Here is a 24819-nt window from a genome sequence, read left to right as displayed (position 1 = left end):
ATGTCCCGTGCCCACGTTGGGAGAACCGGGGGTGGAGGCATGCTGGTGGCATAGGCCCAAACATGCCCTCTGTTTTAACGCTGTGCCTTTGTAGTTGTACGGGCGCCATGATGCATCCAAGCAAGTACTTTGATTTTTAAAAAATTTTCTTTTTGAATCCTTCAAACGTAGAACTGCCTTGACGGTGCACAGAGGCTTGAGGGCTGTGTTGACTGGATAGGGGCATCCATATCGGTCAGATACTCGGCGAGAGACGAGACAAAATGATCAAACCATTTCAAAAGTCCTGGTTATGAGATATAATTTGCATTGGGAATGGTACAATGTGAGCTGCGCTGATTCTGAGTGTAATGGTTACAATTTGTAAGCGAGCGCTGGTCTTGATAGAGTGTAGGTCACTGTGTGCTACTATTTTTGTGGTCGCTGTGCTGGCAAATCTGTAAGTCTTCCCGGGACATTCAAGGTCCACCTAGTTTTTTGTCAGTTGCATAATAATACAGCACTCAAGATAATGCATTTACATGTTGTTTTCTCCTTCATCAATATTGGGACATTCTTATTCCCATGACATGCCTTGGTTTTTCTGTATCTCACCATCCCAATAAGAGGTGGAAATACTAAAGAAGAGGGCTACGTTTGCCCTGTGCTGCGATCGACTTGCAGACATTATTGATCCAATGTCAGATCGCATGCCAGTGTTCTTAGCATTAAAAATGACCAAATATCCTGTTCTCAATGCTGCTTAATCCAATACCGTAAAAAAACAGCAGTCGTATAAGTCAATTCCAGTGCTGCAAGGAGGCTTCGCACACCTTTCAGACATGTGTGGGTCGTCATTTGACCATTATATATAAAAAAAAGGAGGAACACTTTCTATAAATCCTATAACGTGCATGCAGCATTATGGGTCATTTGATGACACATGACCACGATGCTCAGTGTGGATTGGCGATGGGATGGGGGAGAGGGGTTCTCGACACCGGTTGAGATATCACTCACTACCGATGTTAGCTGCGGCTGGGATTCGAACTCGGGTCGTTGTGTTCAGAGCGTGTACGTGGAACTTCTTTCGCACCTTACGTAACCAGCCGTGCTAATCGGAGGTGGTGCATTCACCGCCACGCCAGCGTTGGACCCGATACTGTCGTGTAGGAATTGAATACGATTAGCAATGGACTTGTTAATATTTTACTCTAATGAAAATGCTGTACTTTTGTTTATGTAGTGGAGTGATTAATATTTAAAACTGTGCATAGTGAAGATTATGGTGCATATTGAATTATATTATTTATGTTCACCCGCAAGTTGAAACTACAGTGCTGCATTGTTTCTTAAATTCTATTGTTATACTTTGTTCAACGTGACCATTTCTGCCAATAACGTTCATTTCCGCTCACATGACACCAGATACAATTGTGGATTGTGAATCGTCGATTGACTTTTTTTTAGTCTTTAAAGTTACACAATTACATAAGTGACCATGTTGTTTGCCTTTGAGTAGTTTACGTTGGTGGAGTCGTTGGCATGCTGCGCTCTAAACTCTGACCTCAGTTTAGATCCTGCCCATGGCTAACGTCACCCTTGGCGATATCTCAACCGCTCCTGTGTTTCCCCCCCACTATCTCCCCCCCCCACTATCTCCCCCCACTATCTCCCCCCCCCCCACTATATCCCCCCCCCTCCTTCACCAACCAGTGTGGTGAAGTATGGCCAAAAAAACCCCACGACCAAAATGGCGTGGGGAAACCTTCACGTAGCAGTGGCTTGACAATGAATATAATTCACATAAAAAATACGATATGTCATAGATTATACCACTTCACGCATTCATATTGCCCAATAAACTATGGCAGTGCGGTTATTTACAAGCATCAGTTTTGACTGCATTATATATTTTTATTAAAATGCATCTTCTCATTTTGTCAGTGGAATATTGATTGGATATTGAATGTCAGCTTGAAACGCATTACGTTCGCGTTAATCACGCCTGTGCATAAAACAATATTAAACATTGACTGATGCATAAAATGCAATCACAATGCTTTTTTTTTTTTTAAGAAATCATGTTAACAATGTAAATACAATTCCTGTAACGGTTCACAGCCCCAACGATTTGGTGCTACACGTGCGTTACGTTACTGGCTCATGAATCAATTCCAGAGTCGTTTTTTTTTGGAAACATGGTAGCATCTCGAGTGGCTGCAGAGGTCACATTAATTGCGTGCAGCAAATACAAATTACCAATAATCGATTCTCACACTCGCGCTTCGACGTTTAATTATGCCGTGAGCGTAATAATCGGTTCGAATCGATGAATCGACGCATCATTGGAGCCCTTGAAAATGCACCGTTTACATTCTCAGCATGTATGTACCTTGAACTTGTTTCATAATTGTCCTGAACATCATCGTCATCATTTACGATTTATACCGCGCCTTCCCATGCCCAGAACAAAGGGGGCGTTTGAGATGATATCACGAGAAACACTCGGTAAGGAAGTGATTGCAGACTAAATACAAACACACTGTTACAAAACCAATGCAGTATAGACAAAACACACAAACACACAAACCAAAATAAACTAAACTAAGACGGTAAACTGTGCCCGAGACTATTCTCCATTGTGTCCACTTCATAAGAGCGATTCGTACACTGCCTTAAAATAACGTCTTGAACCTTGTCTTAAATCAATTCATTTCGTCATATGTCTGAGTAATCCTTTCAACAACTTCAGTGCCAAGGTACTTCATAGTCATAACTGTGTTCTAGAGCCGATTGTTGAACTCTGGCTTCCAGTGCTTATTCATTTCTTAGGTGCCAAACGTACCTTTGTCATCGCTGCCTTAATGCAATGCATAGCACTGCGGCATTGTCTCGCTCAGTCAGGCGTCGCACGCAGTGGCAGCTAAACGCCGGTGCTCCGGTCGGGGGTCGGGTCACCAAAACCTAAAGCGTGCAACGTTACGTACGCCCAGATCAAGTGAGAAAGGGTCGTATAACAACCCAACCCACGTCCTTGCGAAGTGTAGTCGGCCCAGTTCATTTCAATGCTGCGTTACTCTTAATGTTGTTCTTACGGCAGTGCGAGGTCACACATCCGATCATCGCAGTGTCCGCTCTGTCCAGTAGATCACAAATTCAACCTTTTTCTCACATGGCAATGCCTTCTTGATATCGCGCATATTTGCGGGCTTGCATAACACATTGAAGCACTTTTCCTACATTTAAAGCCCCCCCCCCGCCTAACAGAGGTCGCAACCGGGTACCCGATACCCGTACCCTACCCGATACCCGGCTACCCGTACCCGGCCGGGTACGGGTACCCGTTTGCGACCCTGGTGCGGCCGGGTACGGGTACGGGTAGACCGTGAGTCACTGGTGAGTAACTGTTTGTCACTCATTTCCCAACGTCTTGTCTCTTCTCACAATTCAAGTTCCTAGAATCAACCCACCTACGCCTGCAACATGGTTTCATCCCAGAGGTCGCAATCAGGTACCCGATACCCGTACCCTACCCGTACCCGGCCGGGTACAGGTAGGGTACGGGTACGGCCGGGTACGGATACCCGTTTGCGACCCTGGTGCAGCCGGGTACGGGTACGGGTAAGGAATCAAAACCCGTTTGCGACCTCTGCCGCCTAAGCACAATCTCACGCTCCCAAGCTCTGCAGTCCACTTTATATGAAGGTGTTATCGGCGAATTGATGAGTGGTTTACGTGTGGGATAATACCTGGGGCCCGGAGAAATCCAACTCGCGCAAGGGGGCGACGCTATCCATACAGAAGGGACAGGTGGAGTCCACACTTGCTGCACTGCCTTCTCGCGAGCCGGAGAGCATTGCTAGCAGCTCGACGCCCACACTAAAGGAGTCTCACGACCTTTTTGTGATCCACCAACCTTCGCCTCCGCAGTGCCGGACTACAGGCGTGCATGACCACCCCTGCCTGCTCAGAAGAGTGATGTTCAGTCGAACATTTTTGTAAAAAAAAAAGTCTACATTCGAGCTGAATTCAAATATGACATGCGTTCGATTGCTGCCCACGGCTAACATCAGTTGCGAGTGATATTCCGACCCAGGTCCTCTGCACCCTTTCACCAACTCGCACTAGCCAGCGTGGTGAAATATAGTCAGACCACCTCTGTGACCGATACAATGTGTAGAGACCTCACACCAGCAGTGAATTGCTAAGTGGGGCTTCAATTCATTATAATTTTGTACGATTATGTTTTTCTTCTGTTAATATTAGGATAATGATTTAAGCATTTGTGTGTTACTTGACACCGCTTCTGAGTCACGCAAGTCATGGTTGTGTGAGCTTGTGATAGGATGTCTCCGAGTCTAATGCGTGCTTTTTCAAGATAACCGGGCTGAAAACAAAGTAGAGTTTTAATCAGTACAGGGCGGCACTCAGGAAACACGGCTTTTTGTGGGGAAGATTTTCCACTTCATACACTGGTTCCTCCCAATTTTTATTTGAATGCACGTATTGTTGGACTTCAGAACAAATATAGGTCTGACAAATGAGATCAGTGGCCATGAATTCAAAGTCTTAACTTTTGTAAGTGAGCAAAATACAATCAACTCCACTTCATACGAACTCGTACGACCCCGATGAATTCAATAGCGCTATGTATAGAGCGGTGGCACGGCGGTTAACGCACTCTGCTGTGCGTGCGGCGTCCTAAGTTTAATTCCCATGCAGGGCTACCATCAGCGGCGAGTGATACCTGAACTGGTCCTCTTAAGTCGATCGGCGTGTTGCGTGTGGCGGGGGTAAAGTGTGGCTGCTCCCACCTCGGCCAAGACACGTGGCCAGCAGAGAAGAGTAGGCCAACTACCCTCGAGAGGGGTCTCTCCTTCAATGTCCATACGTCATTACCCGTGAAGTAGTCTTGACTATTATAGGGTATTATTTTCACTTGAAGTAGATTGCATGATTTTAAATGGAAAGGGTGTTGTCGTGGATCTCTGGTACTATCAGCACTTGTGGGATTGTGCGCGTGTGTGTTCTTTAGATAAAGATTTGGGCAGCTTTCTTTCCTCGGCCACGGCCCGGGAGTAATTGTCCCGAGCTCGTGGATCGCAGTGTTTGTTTTGGCAGTTGCTGTGCGTCCTGTTGTGTGGGAGGTGTGGATCTTGCTGCTGCTGCTGCTCCTCGTGATTGGCAGCTCAGGCAGGCGTGGTTGTTTCCTTCAATGCTTTTTTTCTTCAATGCACGCCCTATCGGGTGAAGGACCTCTCGGTTACGTTGCTTGGAATGTTCACAACAACAAAAAATCGGCATGTTAATTTTACAATTGACGATGCCTTTTCATCACCATCATCAGCCACGATCAATCCCACTCCTGGATGAATGCCTTCCCAAATCATTGGCACCTATCGCCATCCTGCACTGCAGCAAGCGGATTTCAAAAGGCAAAAATGTGTACGTGCGCACTCAGCTCTTGAGCTGGTGGTCTCGACAAGGCTGGGAACGTTGCACATGCAATGTTGGTGGTCGTGTGACGTGCATTGCAAGGCATGATGGGAGTCCTGCCTTCCTGCTGTTAGTGAGCAGCACACCTTTGTGTGTTTAAAAATGTGTTTGTTTCCAGCCTGCACGCATTTCCATGTAACAATCCACCCAAAAATTGCAAACAAGCTGAAATCATTGCTCTATCTCTGCGTTGGATGTCCTCTAAGATGCGTTCAATTCCTTTTCTTAACCGATGGCCACCTTCTCTTTCTGACTGCAATGCTTTTTTATGACTAAAAAAAATTCCAGGACGGGGGTTACTGTAAGGTCTGGTTGTGAACACAAATGTTCCAAGAATAAAAAAAAGAAAGCCGCCTCTTACGTTTGTAATGCATCATTTAGGACGAGACTTATGCAGAGAATTTTTGGAATGTCATTGTGCTTACCCCTTGTGTATACATGCGTCGAATATGAACGCTCGCCACTACAAGTTTGGGCAAAGCAGCCTTTTATTTAACAAGTGAGATGCACGGACGACAGCAATCACACGAAGGCCATCATCCCAAAATTCCCCACCGTCATGCAGGGCCAATGCGGGCCCCAGATCCCTAAAAGGCTTGTTGTGCCTGACCTTGGAGTTTTACTAATGTTTATCATAATTTGTAAAAAAAAATAATATGCACACGCGTGTATATTTTGTAACGCTTTCCAAAACACGTTTGTCATCTTGAGCGTTTAATTAGCAGGACGGAAATTGACATTTGCGTATTTACAAATGCCATTGTCCTATTTGCTGTAGATTGTGTCTCCGACCTTTGCGGAAACCCTTTGATTTATCAAGTTTTTAATACGGTGAGTCCCCAATAGCAAAAAAAACACTTTATACTGGAGTTTAGTTCATATTGGATCGTCTGTACGCAAGTTCTAGAGCTCTCTCCCCTCATTACAGACGGACAGGGATAACCCATTAATACCTTCAGCCTTTGTTTGAAAGCGTTAACAAAACTCACGGTGAAAAATTGATGAATCCTTTTTCAACAAGACCCAACTAAGGGCAATCTGCATTCATAAAAAAATCGAAGTAAACATTGACATCTACCGCATAAAGTGAGGGAAACCTGTAATCGCATGACTGTAGCCGTAGAATGTTGAATATAATTGTTTATTTGATGCACTTTCACTTGACGCCAAAAACACCGGCGTCAACGACTGCCTGACAGCTTTAGATACGATGGTTATCCTAGTCCACCCACACGCAATGTTCCACTAAAGGGTACGTGCCTCTCACCCTTTAGTCACATCAGGCTTGCTCATCGTTGGGATGGCACACAGCAATGTCACGCCTGGAAGAAGGAGCTGAGAAGATGTCACTACAAAGAGACATAATTGCTTCTCCAGTGTCCTATGAAAGATAATGACTCAGACTTTTTAATGCTATCTTAATTACAGCTACCGGCTTAAGGGAAGCCGCGTATTACTTTTGTCACGTGTATGCTAATAATGTGAATAATAATATAATAATTTAACGCCCGCATGTTGCAATGGTTTGAAATCCAGCGGTCGTTGGTTTGACTGCAATCAAAGGTCGCTGATTCAGATTAATTTTTCTGGTGCGGCAGTTGAAGCAATTGGGGGGCTCGTTTCCTGATTGCCTCCGCCTCTGTCCACCACGGTCGTGTGTGTCTACACCGCGGTCAGCCGGCAGGTTGCGTGCGGTGGGGTAAAGTGCGGGTACTCGCACGCTCCGTCGGCAGTGGCTCGAACGCAACATTTTACAGGGCCTTAACCTTTACCCTTCCGAGTGCCCTCGCATTTTGAATAGACGCACACAGTGACACACGCCTTCCCCTCTGCAACACTTGTGGTGCCCATATTGGGGGAGGTTTTACCGTGAATGTGTGAACTTTTTCTTTGGCAAAAGGAATGCTGTTTATCTTTTTTAAAATTGTATTTATATTTTTTGTCTTAGAGTGATAGTTGATCTGCTTGGCAACTAAATGTAGCCCTGGTGCACATTTCATACATGTACAGCCACAAATATTTGCTCTGAGTGAGCCACGAAGGATGTGCAAACCTCGCTGCCGTTGTGTTCACTCAACTCACAGTGGATGACATGTAAGTTCAGAAAGGAACCGTGGGACCCATCCAAAGCAAACATGGTGACTTCGGTTAAACATAACTGAAACTCTCATGAAGGTTTGTTGTTAACGTTATTCCGAATTAATGTAAGTGCTGTCCTAGGAAACCAATTTGCGAATGCTAAACATGAATTATAACCTGTAAGTGACGAGGAACCCCATCAAAATGGAAATCCTAATTATTGTATGTTTTGCACAGTTTAAATTACTGCACAACCTAGTGACTACATTAATAAACAGACTACACTTCAGTTTTATATCTGTCCTCCCACCAAAAAAATGTCAAGTTTTTTTAACACACCCACCAGCCACTACAGCCTTTTGACGGTGCATAATTTCAGCAGCATTGGTTCAACAGAAGCAAACCTTGGATCAGTCTAATCAGCAGCGTCACGCTTGCTGGACCCAGATAGTTGTAGGCAAGGACCCTCTTGCAAGCTATGGGTTCTCGTTCGACGTAACACACAGCGATCGTGCACGCTGTTGTAAAAACGTTCTTGTCTCCACAAAGATGCTAATGGTTATTTTGTTTTATGTATTTAAAAATTAAGTGGTGACTTCTAGTTTAACCATTAACCATCTGTTAAAATGTCTCTTTTTAAGTTACTGGTTTAAAATTTGCCAACAACTGAGCAAATTGAGAAACTGTATTGAGATATGGCTATGTCAGTCTATTAATAAAAGAGTGTACTTCATAATACAGCGATATAAAGGCATATTTTGAGGTTTAATTAATTTAAAGTTGAACGTGAATGCTTGCTAGAGTTACAGAGTAATCTCGAGTGCAATTGCTTACTGTTTAATAAGTTTACCATCATTGAAATTAATCTGTAATGGAAATTTTAAGTGCCTACACTTTACTTTGTCTTTGGCATACCCATTAATTTCCTTTCATGTGTTGAGTTATTTGATGATGTGGTTTTGCATTCAACTAGGACCGGTATCTAATAGAGACAAAGAGTCCTTGCTTTTAAACATCTGGCAATTGCCCAGCGTTTGTTTTAGCAAGCCTGACTGCTGATGAGAGACTGAATGTCGAATCGTGTCCAGAGTTTTGCTTGTGCTGGACCAATGCTTCTGAAACTATACACTCCCACAAGGCTGTGTGGGTGATGGGATGGGTAGAAAAAAAAGTAACGTTTTTTTACATGGCGTGACAGATAAGGGAAGGAGGAGACATTGTGTGCTTATGCATTTCATTCCCTTTCATATAATGCTCAACATGTGCCAACTGGTGTCTTTGTTCGTCTGTTTGTTATTTGTAGAAAACACTGACACGGCGGATTTGAAGTTGTTCTTCGACACCAACTATTCCCAAATCTACTTTGTGTTCTTCGAGAACTTTGTCAGCATCGAGGCCAACCTGAAGCAGAAAGGTAAGGGGGAGCATTCCAGTGACACGGGCCAAGGTCATTATCGTACACATTCTTAGTGGACAAAAACCATCTCATTCCAGGCATACCAGCAGTCTTACAGTCTGATCTCACCCAGCAGGCTTCTTGCGTGCGTACAGCAGGGACCGAATTAATCTTCGGTAAATGTATCGCATCGTGTTCGGTGATGGATGCTGCCGCCACGGTGGTGTAATGGTTAGCGCGCCGGACTTGCAATCCAGAGGTCACTACTTCTATTCTATCTCCCGGCGCGGCAGTTACATTGGTGAGCTTCTTGAATTTCAACCCGCCCCCCACTATGCTACTGTCCATCCAGCAGTGTAAATTAATTAACCAACTAGACTTTTTCTTTGACCAGGTAAGGCCAACTGAGATATACAGCTCTTTTTCATAAGTGGCTTGGCCACAAATGATGGCGCAACAAAGTGGCTTATCATGCGTAAATCTATAGCAGCCAAAACTTTAAACGCACGTTGATTCTAAATGTGGAGGGAAAACCCGGAGTACCCGGTGAAGAATCTACATGGCCACGGGGAGAACATGCAAACTCCAAATATACAGGTGTCAGTGTCAGGATCGAACCCACAACTTTCTGTATACCAGGCGAGGGAGTTAACATCTCTCCTCCGTGGCACAAATAGGTACCACCACAGTCGATCGGAAGGTCGATTGTGGTGGGGCAAAGTGTGGGCACTCCCATCTCTTCCAAGGCATCTGGCCAGAATGGAAGAGTAGGCCAAATACCCTCTAGGTGCTCTCTAGAGCTCCATCTCGTGGAGGGCCTCTTGCCTTGAGTGGCTTGAGCCAGCAATTGCAGGGCTGCACCTTTATCTCTGTGATTATAGTTAATGACAAAGGAAAACAAAAGTGCATTATTTTGTTGGGTAATTTGTTGAGAATGCCTGATTGAAACTTCGATTGAAATGTAATTTGCCTGTTCTATTTGCAAAGAGAAAACAATAATTAAAAACGGTAATTAAAGCTAAATAATAAATTGTAGCCTCTGAGCGATGAGCTTCATGTATAATATTTCAGGATTGGGTAATTTATAAGCAATTGATTTTGAAGTGTACATTTGGAAAGCTTTTAATTAATTAACATGTAAACTGCATGAGCGTATTCAAGTTAACTGCATAGCTGTATACATGATTGACAATCGGCAATGTAATTGTCAATCATTCACATAGCTTTTACCATTAACGCTTGGTTATCTGTGGGCAGATTATCCAGGTTGTGTATTCACCGTACTTGCAATGAAAGAAATACAAATGATAAAATAGCGAATTCAAAGGTGAACTCTTAATTTTTACACGAGCTGCTTCTAACCAATTACTGTAAAAAGCAATCAAAACATGACACATTTTGTGAAAAATAAATGAATTCATAACCAAATTGGCAAATGTTTTTTCACAATCTGTTGTTGTATTATCCCCGTGACCCCCTCCTCCCGCCCTCATCCAATTACCCCAGATAATTGATTTTTTTGTAGATATAACATAGTTGACATTGCTTCTTATTGATCAATAACAAATGATGTTAACATTGCCATTTTCACAGCCAAGTTGTGTTTTTTGCATCGATTGAAGTCATCGCGGGCATTCACTTTCCCATTAAATGTAACCACGCTCTTTGCTGTAACTTCCCGTGCCGGTATTTGTGTTTAATCTCGTTTGTGGTTTCCCCTTTTCAGCACACAAGTCTCAGAGGGAAGAGTTGGAGTCGATTCTCTTCATATTCGAAGTAAGTTGTTATCCACTTGATACAGCTATCGTGCTGTGACTGTTCCACCTGAAGACGGAAGCTTGTGTTGCCTCCGAAACGTCATGATTTTGATTTTATTTTTATTTTACTTTTATTAATTAAAAAATTTTACCTACGTGACTTTACCGAAAAAACCTAAGAATATGAATCCTTGCAGTCACGAAAGCTTCAAATCTAGAATTGTTATCCAGTGTTCACAATATCCAGCGGGGGAAAAAGAGCACGTCTTCCCGAATAAAAACACGTGTTTTGAGAGTTGGACAACATTGCCTTGTATCGTCTGTCTGCCCAACAGCAGTCCCATTTTGCAACAAATAATAATGACTGCAGTTACTCTTCCCCCCCCCCTCCATTGCATTACACCATATAACCGTTCGAGTGTGAAATACATACTTAATAAGGCAATTATGCATCATCTGAGCAGCGTGAGTGAACATAATGAGTCGTATCTCTCACACATTAACAACGGTTGCATGTTTTGTTTGACCAAGTTATTATTTTAAAAACGTAAATGGCTTCCAGGTCACTTGACTTTTTGCAACAAAACGGGCGCTCACGGTTTTACGGGTGCCTTTTTTTACTGTCCTTACATGTGCAGCGGCGTCATGCAAAACATAACCATTACTTAAATTACTCATTAATATACACTACTGTGTGCGTGTTTTTTGTTGTCAAAGTACCAATCGCCCAAGATGAGCTTTTCGAAGCGGTCTCAAAAAATTCTTAATCTGGATTTCTGTCATAACCCCCGATAACTTTTACGGACTATTGGGGCATCTTCTAATTTGGTTGATAGTCGCACAAATCGCTGTATATTACAATATCACTTGCATCCAGCCGGAGAGGTGAAACCAACATTGAAAGGTGGCAACACCCCCTGTTTGTCGTGATACAGCCGGCCTCGGTGCACACGTGTGTGCCGTACTCTGCCCGGGGAGTCCATTTTACACACAAGTGAGATAATCCTGCCACATGACCGGTGGCCATCTATTATTTACCGAAGGCATATTTCCTGACCCATGTGTAAATAATTACGAGCTCCCTCATTGTCACAAGAAAGCTATGGGAGGCTTGCATTTGTTTGCATTCTCTGTTTTTTTTTCCTGGCCTCTCATACAGTGGGTGCCTTGGGGGAAGCTCTGAACTCTCTTTTGCATGTTTGTAATCAAGGGTGCAGCAGATGTTTAAAAACTACAGTTCGAGAGATTAATGTTAATACTTCACCATAGCGTGCTTTACCAAGAGTGCATATTTTTTAAATAATTTTTTTAGTTTCCCCAAAATCAAGATGCCATTTCCCTTTTGAGTTACAGCGGAGGCCTGAATGTGTGTAGGCAGTGGTGTAGCTAACATGTGTGTGTGCAGGCGGTGCAACTGCACCGGGGGGGGGGGGGGCCAGGTAACCGGGTTGTACCAAGAGGGGCGGGGGGGGGGTGCCGCCATTTCATTTTCTTGCACCACGACCCGTGATGAATATGCTACGCCACTGGGTGCAAGTAACCATGGGAGTTGATGCCCACAGTGAATTCCTTCTTGCTGTAATGCACATTATTATTAGAGGTGGTTGCGTGGCTCGGGAGGGCTAATGACCTTGTCAGAGTCAGTGCAATGCTGATCCGGCACCACTGAAACCCTGGGTTTTGAGTCCCATGTGACTGTCCAATATTTAAGTGGTGTATCCTTTGCATTTGGCTTGATGAGCTCGACCTTTTCACCGATGATTTCACCCCCAATTTTGAGAGTGTAAAATTGGCCGATTGATGCATGGGGAGCCATTCATGTGCACAGGTTAAGGGCCCAGTCCCGCCTTGAAGATGTCGTTTTGTGATCGCAGAAGAGATTTGGATATCAACATCAGAAGTAGTTCTGTAAAGTTGACATCACAAGTAACTCTGGGATGTCTGAACCAATGGTTTGGCTTCGGACGGTGTAGAACGCTGCTAGAATCGCAATTTAAGTTCCGCGAATGTTTGCAAACACATTGTAGAAGAGTGGTGTTATACAAGCAATAACAAAAGCAGGATAAAACATCTAATATGCCCTCTGCAACAATTGTGAATAGGCGAAGAGCTAAAGCCTTGCAATAGCTTGCCCATGACACTTCTGGAAGAAGGGGTCTCATCTGGAGAGAGCTTTAAACAGCCCCTCTAGAAGATAATGTGGGCTACTCTTCCGCAGTGGCCACATCTTGGAAGAGGTGGTAGTACCCACACTTTACCCCACCGCACAAGACCTGCCCATCGACTCTGTGGTATTCCCATTCACACTGTTGGATGTACACAGTCGGGGGAGGGGGGGGGGTTTAAGAAGCTTTTCACCATTGTGGCGTCTGGATTGTGAGTGCGGTGTGCTGCTAACCACTGCACCATGGCAGCATCCCTTGATGACTCCACTTCAGTGTTAAAATATCCCTGGGTTTGATCTTCCACGAAGCTCATGGACCACCCTAAACCACATCCACTGCGCAGACCATGGCAGATGCGAATATCTGAACGCACAAATGTAAAATAAAATAAAACTCTCCGGTGTACGACTGTGGTCGTCCAGAACACACCGTACAACTTATAGCGACGCAATGCTCCGATCCACAAATACGAAGCAAACATCACAGCGATACAAGTCCGCTGCTCCCGATGCGGTTATCTGGTGTGACCACCTGAATGTGAAATTGAAAGTTGTTGCTCTGCATCTGCCATCGGCCGTACAAAAGAAGAAGAATGTTCAAATGTGGCTTGCGCGAGCGAGTGGCTTGAACGTGATCTTAATGGCGCGCGTCAAGAGGGAGAGGTCAAATTGTTATTTTTCAATCCAGTCTCGAGGTTGGATCGGCCACATTGAGAGCTAACGTCGAGCCAGCGTATTGCGAACGTTCCTTCCAATTTCATTCCGTCAAAAGGACTGAAAGTGTCTTAGGAGAAAAACAGAACCCCCCTCTGCGTTCGCACATTAACAGGAGCAGAATTGCCAAAAAAATCCTGGCACCACTTCAGCAATGTTGCGCTGGTGTGTGTGTGTATTTTTTTCCCTGAGTTAAATGCGTTGGCTTGCATGATTTAAGTGATACGGGCCAGAGGGCAGCAACATTTCTCACAAGAAACTGAGCTTGTTGTGCTTCCAAATTTTTTGGAACATCCAGATTTAAAATATAGTTCACAGGGGCATAGAGAATTCTGGCAGAATTCTGTGCGTTATTCCGCTGTGGTGCACTGTTTTCTGGCAAACTTTATTGCTTCACAGACAATTGATATAATGCTTAAAACATTATATTCAACGTGGTATGAAGATTGATTAATTCACTTTTATGTGTCACCTTTGCCATCGTCATCATCATCGTCTTCACGATCGTGGTGCCAGCTTCACTAGTATTACCCTCATCACTATCGTTTCCATGGCTATTGTTGTACTGTACTACGCTCCCAACGGTTATGCTCCCTGCCATAAATCTACCTTCGCAGACCAACGTGCTGAAGTATGGTAAAATAGCCCCCAATACTCGCCTGCATGGGTTGAGGAGGCCCTTATCCAGCAGTGCGTTGACAAAACTGGCTGTGCACGTCCTTGTGATAGGTAAATATGATATCCTTTTCAAAACCAGATGAAGCAGTTTAAGCCAAACGCCGTCGTACGTTGATGTCAGATTCAGTCGTGCACAGTCTTAAGCCGCCGGCAAGGAGCTTTATCAGTCAGAATTTAATCAATTCTTGGGCACGTGCAAATAATATGTTTTGTAAACCCTGGCAAATCTTGTCGGGTGTTGTAGGGTTACAGACAAGAATTTTGGCATTAAACTACGTCGTGGCCTAACCCCAGAAATTAATTTGGATCAAGACAGCGTCTCGCCAAAGTCACATTAATTCTGTAACAATTTTTGTAACAGTGGAATCCTTTTACTGGTAGCAACCTCCTGGTTACACCAGCCCACAGGGGATTATTGTGTCCGTCCGTCGTGCATCCAAAAATGGGAGGGGTGGGGCTGGGTGGAGAGGGGAGGGTGGGGAGGGGCTGGGTGGGGAGGGTGGGGAGGGGCTGGTCACCCCGTGGTGCCCTTATAAAACTCAACGTTTAACCTACTCACGCCGGCTTGTGCCAGCCCTCACAGTCGGCCATATTTGCGGAATACACCACGCCGCCGTTGACCCTGGCCATTGACCGAGCAACCCAACGTTCCTACCAGCTCCCTCGGCAGGAATGTGTTTAGTTTCATATCGCATTGGGTCATGCAAATTTCACATCTGGACGCTGAGGAACCACAGACAAGATGGAAGAAGGCAACCGCGCGGTGAATTCGTGACAACAATTGCCAAAGCTCTGCAGTTTTATCTGTATATATTACAGTGATTTTAGCCAGCTAATGAGTATTTACACTTGTGGGGGGGGGGGGGGGACCAGAGCGGCGGGAGAATACCAACGCATGCGAGGGAGCAACACTCTATCACATACAGAAGGACAGTGCAGTGCCTCGATGGCAACGGGAAAGAGAGTTTTGGTGGCATTTGTGCGGTCCGCCAACCCTCGCCTCCACAGTGCTGGAGATTACAGACAAGCGTAGCCACCGCCGGCCCGCCATCGCCAGCAAATGACCCCTCTGCCTTTTCTCCCCGTGTGACTTTTTCCACGTCATGTGACCTTGGGAACGCTCCCTCGTTGATACAGAGCTTACGTGAATAGCCCGGGAAAGATGCTATATTAAATTATCTCACACAACATATGCCAGCTCTAATTCATCAAAGAATGTCACTGTTGGCACATGAACCATGAAATGTCAGCAGAAGCAGGCAGCCTGTTTGTTTGCTTTTGTGTCAGGGAAAACGAAAATGTAGTGAATCATAGAATTTTGATGTTGACGGATATAATTTACAAACCATAATGGCGTGTAACCCCCCCCCCCTCCACCGACACAAAATAATAAATAGCTGGCGTTGTGCAACGTTGCAAGCAGTTTGCTTCATTAATCAGCGGGCACCCCTTTTGAATAGCAAAATGTGCTGCTGAAATAAATCCAAAGTGGCTAAGTATAGGTCTGATTCTGTGAGCGTGACCTTGAAATGCACGTTATGTAAATGCGTCAAATGCGCATTCCCTAACAACCGAGACCCCCCCCTCCCCGCGATACAAAGGGCAGTCGGGGTGAAGTAACAGGCGCAATTGCCGTATCACCGAAATCATCATCGAGTCTTATTTTCTTATTTGCCGTCCGAAACGGTGGCGGTGGTGATTTCCAAAAAACAATGGAATCTCTCCGTTATGCCACGCAGTGAAATCTACGATCTCCTGGTATGGGGAAGTTGAAGCTTTTAGCGGCTTTGCCCTTGGTCTGTCACAGGAGGATTAATGGTGAGACACCGCTTTCTTACTTAAGATGTCTCTTCGTAGTCGTAGTAGTAATAATAAGGGGGTCTCCTTTGAGCCAGCATGACGTGGTTGCGTTCTGCCCCGTTTTCGATCCATTAAAAAGTAGTGCGCGGTTCAAAGTACGTCGCTCTTGTGCACGGTGACCGCCTCGGTGTGTTTTTGTGGCGGTCCTATGAAAGGCTTCGTGTGTACGAGGGGTACACCAGCAAGGGTGCAGGTGTCATTGGCAAGACCACGATCGTTCTAGTCGTTCTCCAAGCCATGAAAAAAAAATCACATCACCGAGTACGAAGGGCATGTTTACAACATTGTGATGCATTTTACTTAAATGTCAACTTCCCGGTCACGGTGACGTCTAATGAAGGTATGTATACGTCAGAGGTATGTGTTAGTCTAGTCTTGATGAGTATGCGTTCATAAGAACAAGCTCGCTCAGGAGTTGATATACATTGATAACACTATGGAACATAATTTTTGTTCCTGGGTACTAAGTGTTATTTTTTAATTGCGTATGCCTCAAAAGTATCGAAAATGCCTATTATTCCCCACAAACGTTGCTTTTGTGACCAGGACTTTATGTGAACGTTTGACACAAATACAAACATTTTCTCATTGAAAATAGGTCAATTTCAAAGTATCACTGTCTTGTTCACAAAAGCAAAGTTTGTTGGGGAATCATAGCCATTTTCTGGTCTTTTGAGGCATAAGCAATTAGGAAATAACACTTACTACCCAGGGACAACATTTTTTTTTCTGTTACACAGTTTAATTATCGTCATTAGCCTTGATCGATCTCCTGCTGGATGAAGGCTCCCCCAAGCTGTCACAATCTCACAACACTGGCAATGGAGGAATTTCTAAAAAAATTACAAATGAACACTCTTTTTAGAAATATCATAATTCCTACACCGATTCCCCTGTCATCAGTACTGGTGGCCGGCAAGGAAAAACATGTGGACCTACAAACTGAGATGTCTATTGACCAGAGGGCAAAGCATCGTCGTGTTTTCTAAGATCACATTTCGTGTGTATTTCGGAGTAGATTGTGGCCATATCACGTGTTAGCACACGATTTTGGACTTACTGATATTTAGACATCCTTGTAAAGGAGCTTTGTTGCTCATCGGATTCCTCCAGTATAAATAAATATTCTGATTCTGACAAATATATTTGAAGTCATTATTCATAATCAACGTTTTTGGGTTAGATCGCGTTATTTATAAATGTGTCGTAACCCTCCACCACCCGACACGGCCAATCAGCAAAAAAGTGTCACGTTGACAAAATCCAAATAGTTAACTACTTTCGCCCACCGGTGTGTTGAAGCGTGAAACCACAACATTAAACATTTTATAGTATGACGTTTCGCTGGTAATTGCATCCAGCATCATCGGGCAATTCGCCAGAATGGTGAGGCTCTGCTCTTGCTCCCGGTGGAGGGTTACGACACATTTACAAATAACACGATCTAACCCAAAAACGTTGATTATGAATAATATTGGTCGCGAAAGCCTACACGTGTTAAACTGAAGTCATCACGTCGTTCTGTCGCGAGAGGACATGAGAACGTTTTCAGATGGACTAGTGATGTTGGTTTCGGTATTGTCAGTTCCAGACCCCGAACAATCCCCACTTCTTATGACCACAGTACAGTTAGGTGTGTGTGTCATCAGACCCACCTTTAAACCGCGGGGAGGTTAATAATTGATCTTCTTAGAACAGTTCCTGTGTGTTATCAGAGCCATACATGTTGCCTGCCTTCAAAGTGTTTGATGAATACGGCGATCGCAACCTCTGCGGTTGTTCCTGCTAGGAGACCGCTACGCTCCATGTACTCATTTAAAAACGTGCTGCATGAGTGACGGTGCCGAAATTGAACCGCGGTTTTTCGTGAAAATATTGGTTTTATTGACCGATGCAGTTGTAAGCAACTCCAACTGTCCTGTGGAGTAGTTGGGGAAGAAAATATATTGATGTTAAATGCCAACGGACTTCTGATGTAAAGTTTGGTGAACGGAGAATTGGAAAACCTCAACAGAAAGAATTGACGACTTAGCTTTGGATTATTTTGATGTGCAGTCGTCGTACACTTAACTCTTACTTGAACACAGTTTTTTTTTACTTGCGGCCCATGGGCCACTTTGGGCCCAAGGAGGCTCTAGCAGTGGCCTGCTGAGCTGTGGCCCACCAAGATGTACGAATCACCGAGACGTAGAGAGATTCAGATGTGGTGAGATGAAAGTGAGATGAACAAGAGAGCTGTAAACGAGAGGTGCGGGTTCGTGCTCTCGTCTAAAGGCGCGATGATGTCACAACGCCATGTGGCGTCATAACATTTGATGTCACGGCACCCGCCAGCAACATGTGAATTTTATTTTGTGGCCCACCAGAAAATGCCATTTTTATATGACATACACCACAGCATTTGTTGTTTTCAGTTGAATTTTCATCAAGATTGAGATAGTACCGCGTGTCGTTTGGTACGATGTCCGCCCGGGAGAGTTTCAGTTCTTGAAGAGGCTGCCAGCGCGTGGAGTGGCAACGTCCGACGTTTCGCTCCACGTCCCGCGAGCAAAACGTCGCCCGTTGTACCGAGCAACACAGCACAACGGCGAAGTCGACGCCGTGGTTTCCGTCGAGTATTAAGTGTTGTAAGAGCAGAGCCCGAGGTGTGTGTGTGCGCGTGCAACTGTCGCCTAAATTATCGCCATATGCGCCTACATGGTGTATATAAAGCTGTCTGCACTGTGTGTTTCATTGGACGGAGAAGTGGTCTTGGCAACAGCTGATATTGAATGTCTTTTGCGTTCCAGAAAATACTGCAACTCCTGCCCGAGAGAATCCAGAACAAATGGCAGTTTCACAGCATAGGTAAATATACGGCGTTCCGGGGCACCAACTCTTGCGGTGGCGTGAACGCGTTTAAAGGTGCAGGCGAGGCATTTAAAAACTCGGGGGTGGGGTGGGGGGGATGGCAACGGGGGGCGCGGAGGGGGGGTTGCCCGGCATGGACGACACGACACAGCCAATGTGAAGCAAGGTTTAAAATAAATCATAGACGCTAAATACAGCGAGTAACGGTGCGATCTGTTTTTGTCTGTCTGGTGCGTTCCGCTCGGGCTCTCGCCCCCCACCGCCTGTGCATATGATGGAACGGTTGTGACGCCAGCAAATTAATTCGGCTAATTCTGGCTTTTTAGCTCAGCCCCCCTTCCCGACTGCCGCGTACGGTATCATCTGGAGCTCGCAAATCCCATCAGCCGGTGTGTGTATGTAATGAGCGATCGTTACGAACGTGTGGAATACTGCACTCACGCCGCCATAGAAATATCGAATTTCCCCCACTGCCTCAGGGCTGTGAACGGGGAGATGAGCAACGCCCCAATGCTCATTTGCGAAAGAAGTCCATGACATTTTTGTGAAAGTCATTTATAATTGGAGGTGGGGGGGGGGCAAAGCATTTCGCCAGGGTGGCTAAGACCCCTCGAGCTTCCTCCTCCCCCACCCTCACCCAATGCTGTGGGGGTTGTCGTGTCGACTCCCCCTTTGATCCCTTATCTCACCGGGACGTCTGCAAAGCCCCGCAAGGAATCCCGAATATGTGTGTATGTTTTAATCCGATTTAAAGCTGCTAATGTGATTTAATGCCGGAGTCGCAACGCCTCCTCGGAGTCCGAACTGGAAACACATTTCTGTACGCTGACCTTACCGCGCCCTTGATCTGGTGCAGGGTTAAAAATGTTTAAGCGGCTGCTAACGGCTTGGAGTAATTAGTCAAAAGGGAAACTGAAGAGCAGTGCAGATTTGATGACGCGCGCGCACGGCGTTGCTCTCTGATGCGTTTTCGGGCCGTACCACGCTGCGCGGTACTGCAGCGATGTCTGGACGTTTCGCTTCGTGGGCTGGGACCTTCCTCGGGAACTGAACACTGCTGATGAGTGGTCACGTTCGGCTCCTGAGGAATCTGCCGGCACGCGGAGCGAAGCGATGGACGCCGACATGCCATGTGGCACGCGGCGCGACCAGCAATCGCATCGGAGAGCCACCACGAGCAGCAGGGTGGCGCGGTGATAGCGTGTACAGTTGGTAACCACCGGGGCCTCGCAGCAAGAAGGCCTTGGGTTCGACTCCCAACTCAGGCACCTTTCTGTGTGGAGTGCGTACATTCTCTGCATGGGTTTCCTCCGTTCTCTCCAGTTTCCTCCCGTAGGTAAAATAAAAACATAAACGGTGTAACTGGTAGGTGCCAAAACATCAAAATGCTGACAAAGTCACCTGCAAACTATTCAAATGGGATCGCACACACAGCAACATTGCCCCCTACTGCAAAGATTTGGCAAGGTCTTCCTGAGACTCATTGAGGCTTCGCTGGGTGAACAAGCATTGACAATGGATAATCAAACAATAAATACCACTACAATGAAAAACTACTGGTAGTTTCACAAGCACACACACTATTGCTACAGATTTGGAAAGGTTAATTCAGATATACACATCGCGTTCAAATATTCATAACGTCTAACAGCACAGCAATGTGTTATCTGAACAATATGACCAACAACGACAAAATAGGAAAGTGTTAGATTTTGCGACCGTCAATTTGAGTTTGTGTGCATGTGAACAAGTGCTGCAAATGCTCACAATTGGACAATTTCACAGCCATGTATTGTTACTATGTCACTTGCTGAGTTATCGATTACAGATTTCAAATTGACAAAATACGTTGTGGTTTAAGCACAAGTGATAAGTGGTGTTTAAGAAATATATTAATCGTTCCGGATGTGTACATTTACCAGTTTTTATTTCTATTAAAATTTTCTCCTGCTTCCCATTTTGTGTAATTTCTCTCCTTTTGCCGACAGGGTTAATCTTAAAGAAGCTACTGCACACCGGAAATTCCATCAAGGTATTGCAATACATACAGCAGCACAGCATCAGCAATCCCTGCATGCTTTGCATCGCAGTGATGACATGGCTATCGTTTCATTGTAATGCATGGACGTTGCTAACAAATTGCTCGCCCTTTTGTTCAGCGTTACAATACTTTTTTTCAATTATCATTTTTGTAAACTAGCGGTCCCAGGTGGCTATAGCGGTCACGCAAACCGACGTCATGCACATGATACCACGAATCAAAGACGTCCTTTCTTACATTTGCGATTCGATGCATGTACCCTGAGCTTAAGAATGAATGTGATTTGACGAATTGATGCATTTCTACACCCCTCCAATAGATCAGAGCTCTTTTATAATGACGATTGCCTTGGGCAATTTTAATTTTGATTGGCAACTCATTTTCATAAAATTAACGAGGTTGGACAAATCATGCTTACGGATGAATTCTGTAACACTTTCCAACATGTTTGTTCTTTGGGATATGTATTTAGCAGTCATCAAACTGACAGGGAGTAATTGTCAGGAGAAAGAGCATTTCAATATTCTTAAAATGTCCTTTTCTGTTCTGGGTTTGAGTCACCAAGTGATCAATTTGGGCCAATTTTATATGGGATATGTTCCTAATGTGACAGCTCATTTTTACAGGAAGGTTTAATTTACATTGGATACTTATTACAAATACTATCGTGTGCCCATGCTACGGACGAGGCAAACAGAGGGACAAGGCAAACGGAGGGACAGACAGACGGACAGAGATAAATCGATAAATGCTTTCAATCTTCGTTGGAAAGCACAATACAATTTTTTTTTTAAACAAACACGACTTTGTAATGACGCAATATCTGGCCGTTCCTGTAGGGATATTTCTTGTCATTGTTTTCAAGTCAATGAAAATATTTGCTTCTAATAATTCCAAACAATGCAAAGGCAATTGTGCTGTTTAATGTTTTACTTAACCCGTGGGGTATTGTGCCTGGGAAGAGCGATTTAGAGAAAGAATTTGGGTTTAATTCAAGGCTACATTCCAACCTTTCACTCCCTTGACACATTCCACTCAGTTGGTGTAGATATACCGTGATCTTGCTTCATAAGTTCAACGAACGTTAAATCAAAGCTCGAACGCGACACTCGATTTAACAAAAAAAAGTAGTCTCCTTTGGCTGGATTGTATTCCGTAGTTAAGAATATATATTTTTATGATGATGTCCACTTCTAAAAATATTCTTTCGAACAAATCTATAGAACACTAATTACTTAATAAATACATAATATTTTAATTGATTTTAAAAATATATGTTGTTTCGTTGTAATTTACTACTGAATAATAATGAGCAGGCTTGGGGGCAGGAGGCATCGGTGGGAAGCGATGATGGCCGGTGGTCGAGACTAACGATGGAGTGGCAGCAGAAGGGAGGCCATGCGCCTGAGCGGTCACCAGTCCGTGGAGATGGAGTGATGGAATCGGCTCGTGCGCAAGAGTTGCGATGCAAATTTCGATTTAAAGCTTTCGTGACTGCAGGGATTCATCTAGTTGGTTATTTCGGTAAAGTCACGTAGAATGGAAATAATAAAATAATAAAAATAAAACATAATAAAATAATTCTCACGACGTTTCGGCCACAACGCAAGCAGCCGTCCTCAGGTGTAAAACAGGTCTGTCGAGAAGACAGAGTCATTTCAGACTCATTTCAGACTCTGTCTTCTCGACAGACCTGTTCTACATCTGAGGACGGCTGCTTCCGTTGTGGCCGAAACGTCGTGAGAATTATTTTATTATGTTTTATTTTTATTATTTTATTTTTTCCATTCTACGTGACTTTACCGAAAGAACCAAGAAAAAGTTGTGATGCAGTTTTTGCATCGCAAGGACCGCGCGACAGTTGGAGAAGACGGAGACCTTCATCTAGCAGTGGATAGACCCCCCCTCCCCCATGGCCGACGAGAATGGCTGAGAACGGTAGCTCGTGCGTAGTGACTTTTTTTGTGTGTTTAGTTTGTTGTCCTTCCGCCGCACCTCCGATTAGCACGGTTGGCTCCGTGCGGCGCGAAAGAACTTCAGTTCGACGTGGGGCAGAGGTGTAATGACTCCGGTGAATGCAGCGACCTCTCTGAATATACCCGACGTGATTCCTGCGACCGATGTCCAATCGGCGGCAGTACATACGCTGCAGCGCTGCAAATTTATTTTACAGTTTTTCAATTCTGATCAAAGGGCTTCTGAGAGAATGAGTGAACACTCTACAACATAGCAGCACGAGTGCGAAGAGGCATGCATGTCGAGCAGTTTGAATGATTTGATTTCAAATGGCACCGTGTACACTGATAGGCTTCCAATCTCACCTTGAACAAGTTATTGCTTTTTACAGGTATTATAATAAATGAAAAGTCCGTGTTTTTTTTTTTGTTACGATTGAGAAAGGATTTGGTAGATAAGCAAGCTGGGCGGTGTGGATGGGGACGTGTGGAGCACTGCTGCAATTTCATTTTTGAAGTATGATGTTTCCGGCAATCATTCATCATACAAAGCTTGGATTTCCCTCGACCGTTACTGCGTACCAGTGTTGGAGTCGTAGCTTGTGTTTGCAGCTATCTGTTTTTTTTACTTTTTAATTTACAAAATATCCGGCCCCAGCTCACAGTGACAAGCGATATCCAAACGAGTCCAGGTAACACCGTCCAACCCATACTGACCAAAGTGATGAAGTATGGTCAGACAACTCCTCCCCGTGCCCGACACCGCATGGGGAGGCCTTCTCCGGTTTTTCCCTCCGCATTTAGAAACGCGCGTTTGGAGTATTTGACTGCTATACATTTACACATGATACGCCGCATCGGTGAGCTATCGTGTGTGGCCAGGTCGCTTCTGAAAAAGAGCTATATTGCTCAGTGGGCCTTACCAGGTAAAATTTAAAAAAATCTTTTTTTAAGTTGATGATTTGGGGTTGTTTGAACATACTTCACGCTGGTCAGTGTGGGGTGTTGAAGGGTACTGCCCGGTTCAGATATCACTCACCGCTAATATTAGCACTGGCTGGGGATGCAACTCGGGTAGAAGGGTTCATATCGCAGCGTTTAACTACTATATGCCACCACTCCACCCCATTATATTAAATATTCTAAGCATTCTCATGGAACATTTTAGAGTGGACAATTGCCCAATGCTCCTGGCCCGAGTGAGAGCAGTTACACATCACTGCTCAGGTCATGGATTCGAGGACGTTAGGTCAACAGTTTTCGCATGTGGAGAATACGACGATGATGATGATGATCTCAAGCCCAGTTACGAAGGACTGCTCATCCGCACCTCCGATTAACACGGTTGGCTACGTACAGTGCGAAAGAAGTTCAACGAACATACATACATACATAAACCCAGCATTGGGAACAATACGGCATTGCCACACAACAGTCTTCTCCCCGAGCTCTGACGACTTTGCGAGCAGATATCTAGAGCAAACCACTTGCTCATTCTCGCAGCTCAAACATTCAGCATGCATCGGTAGTTGCCTTAAAGATCGGACCCATTGAAGACTATCGGGCAGAGGCCAAGGTATTGTTTGTTTTTGTATATAATGCCACTCTTGACACGTCGTCCTCTTCATTACGGCTGACCTAATCCAAAGTGCTTAATGACGACCCAGGAATGCAATGTCACGTATTCTGCCTATTGTTTGTTTCCTTTTAGTAAAACGGTCCAGGGTCACGGAGGGCCAGGTCGTGCCATGGCTGATGCCTCGTTTGCTGACAGCGATGCCATTTGTGTGTCATTCTTTGTCATGAAGGCGAAACCCTCCAGTGCACGTAGAGATTAAACAAAGGGT

General features: G+C 44.8%; 1 protein-coding gene across 12 annotated transcripts in view; it reads left to right on the top strand.

Annotated features, from left to right (window-relative positions):
• LOC144933630 (ral GTPase-activating protein subunit alpha-1-like) overlaps window positions 1-24819 on the top strand; it is a 134273-nt gene that overhangs the window by 10144 nt on the left and 99310 nt on the right. For all 12 annotated transcript variants that reach the window (XM_078858641.1, XM_078858636.1, XM_078858642.1 and 9 more), the window contains exons 2-5: window positions 8861-8971; window positions 10680-10729; window positions 18916-18973; window positions 20965-21008. In XM_078858641.1, the coding sequence (XP_078714767.1) occupies window positions 8861-8971; window positions 10680-10729; window positions 18916-18973; window positions 20965-21008 (263 nt within the window). The remainder of the gene's footprint in view (window positions 1-8860; window positions 8972-10679; window positions 10730-18915; window positions 18974-20964; window positions 21009-24819) is intronic.

This window comes from Lampetra fluviatilis, chromosome 7, assembly GCF_964198595.1.
Source record: "Lampetra fluviatilis chromosome 7, kcLamFluv1.1, whole genome shotgun sequence".
Taxonomy (NCBI): domain Eukaryota; kingdom Metazoa; phylum Chordata; class Hyperoartia; order Petromyzontiformes; family Petromyzontidae; genus Lampetra; species Lampetra fluviatilis.
The sequence above is the reverse complement of the archived record's forward strand: the minus strand, read 5'-3'. Positions and strand labels throughout refer to the sequence as shown.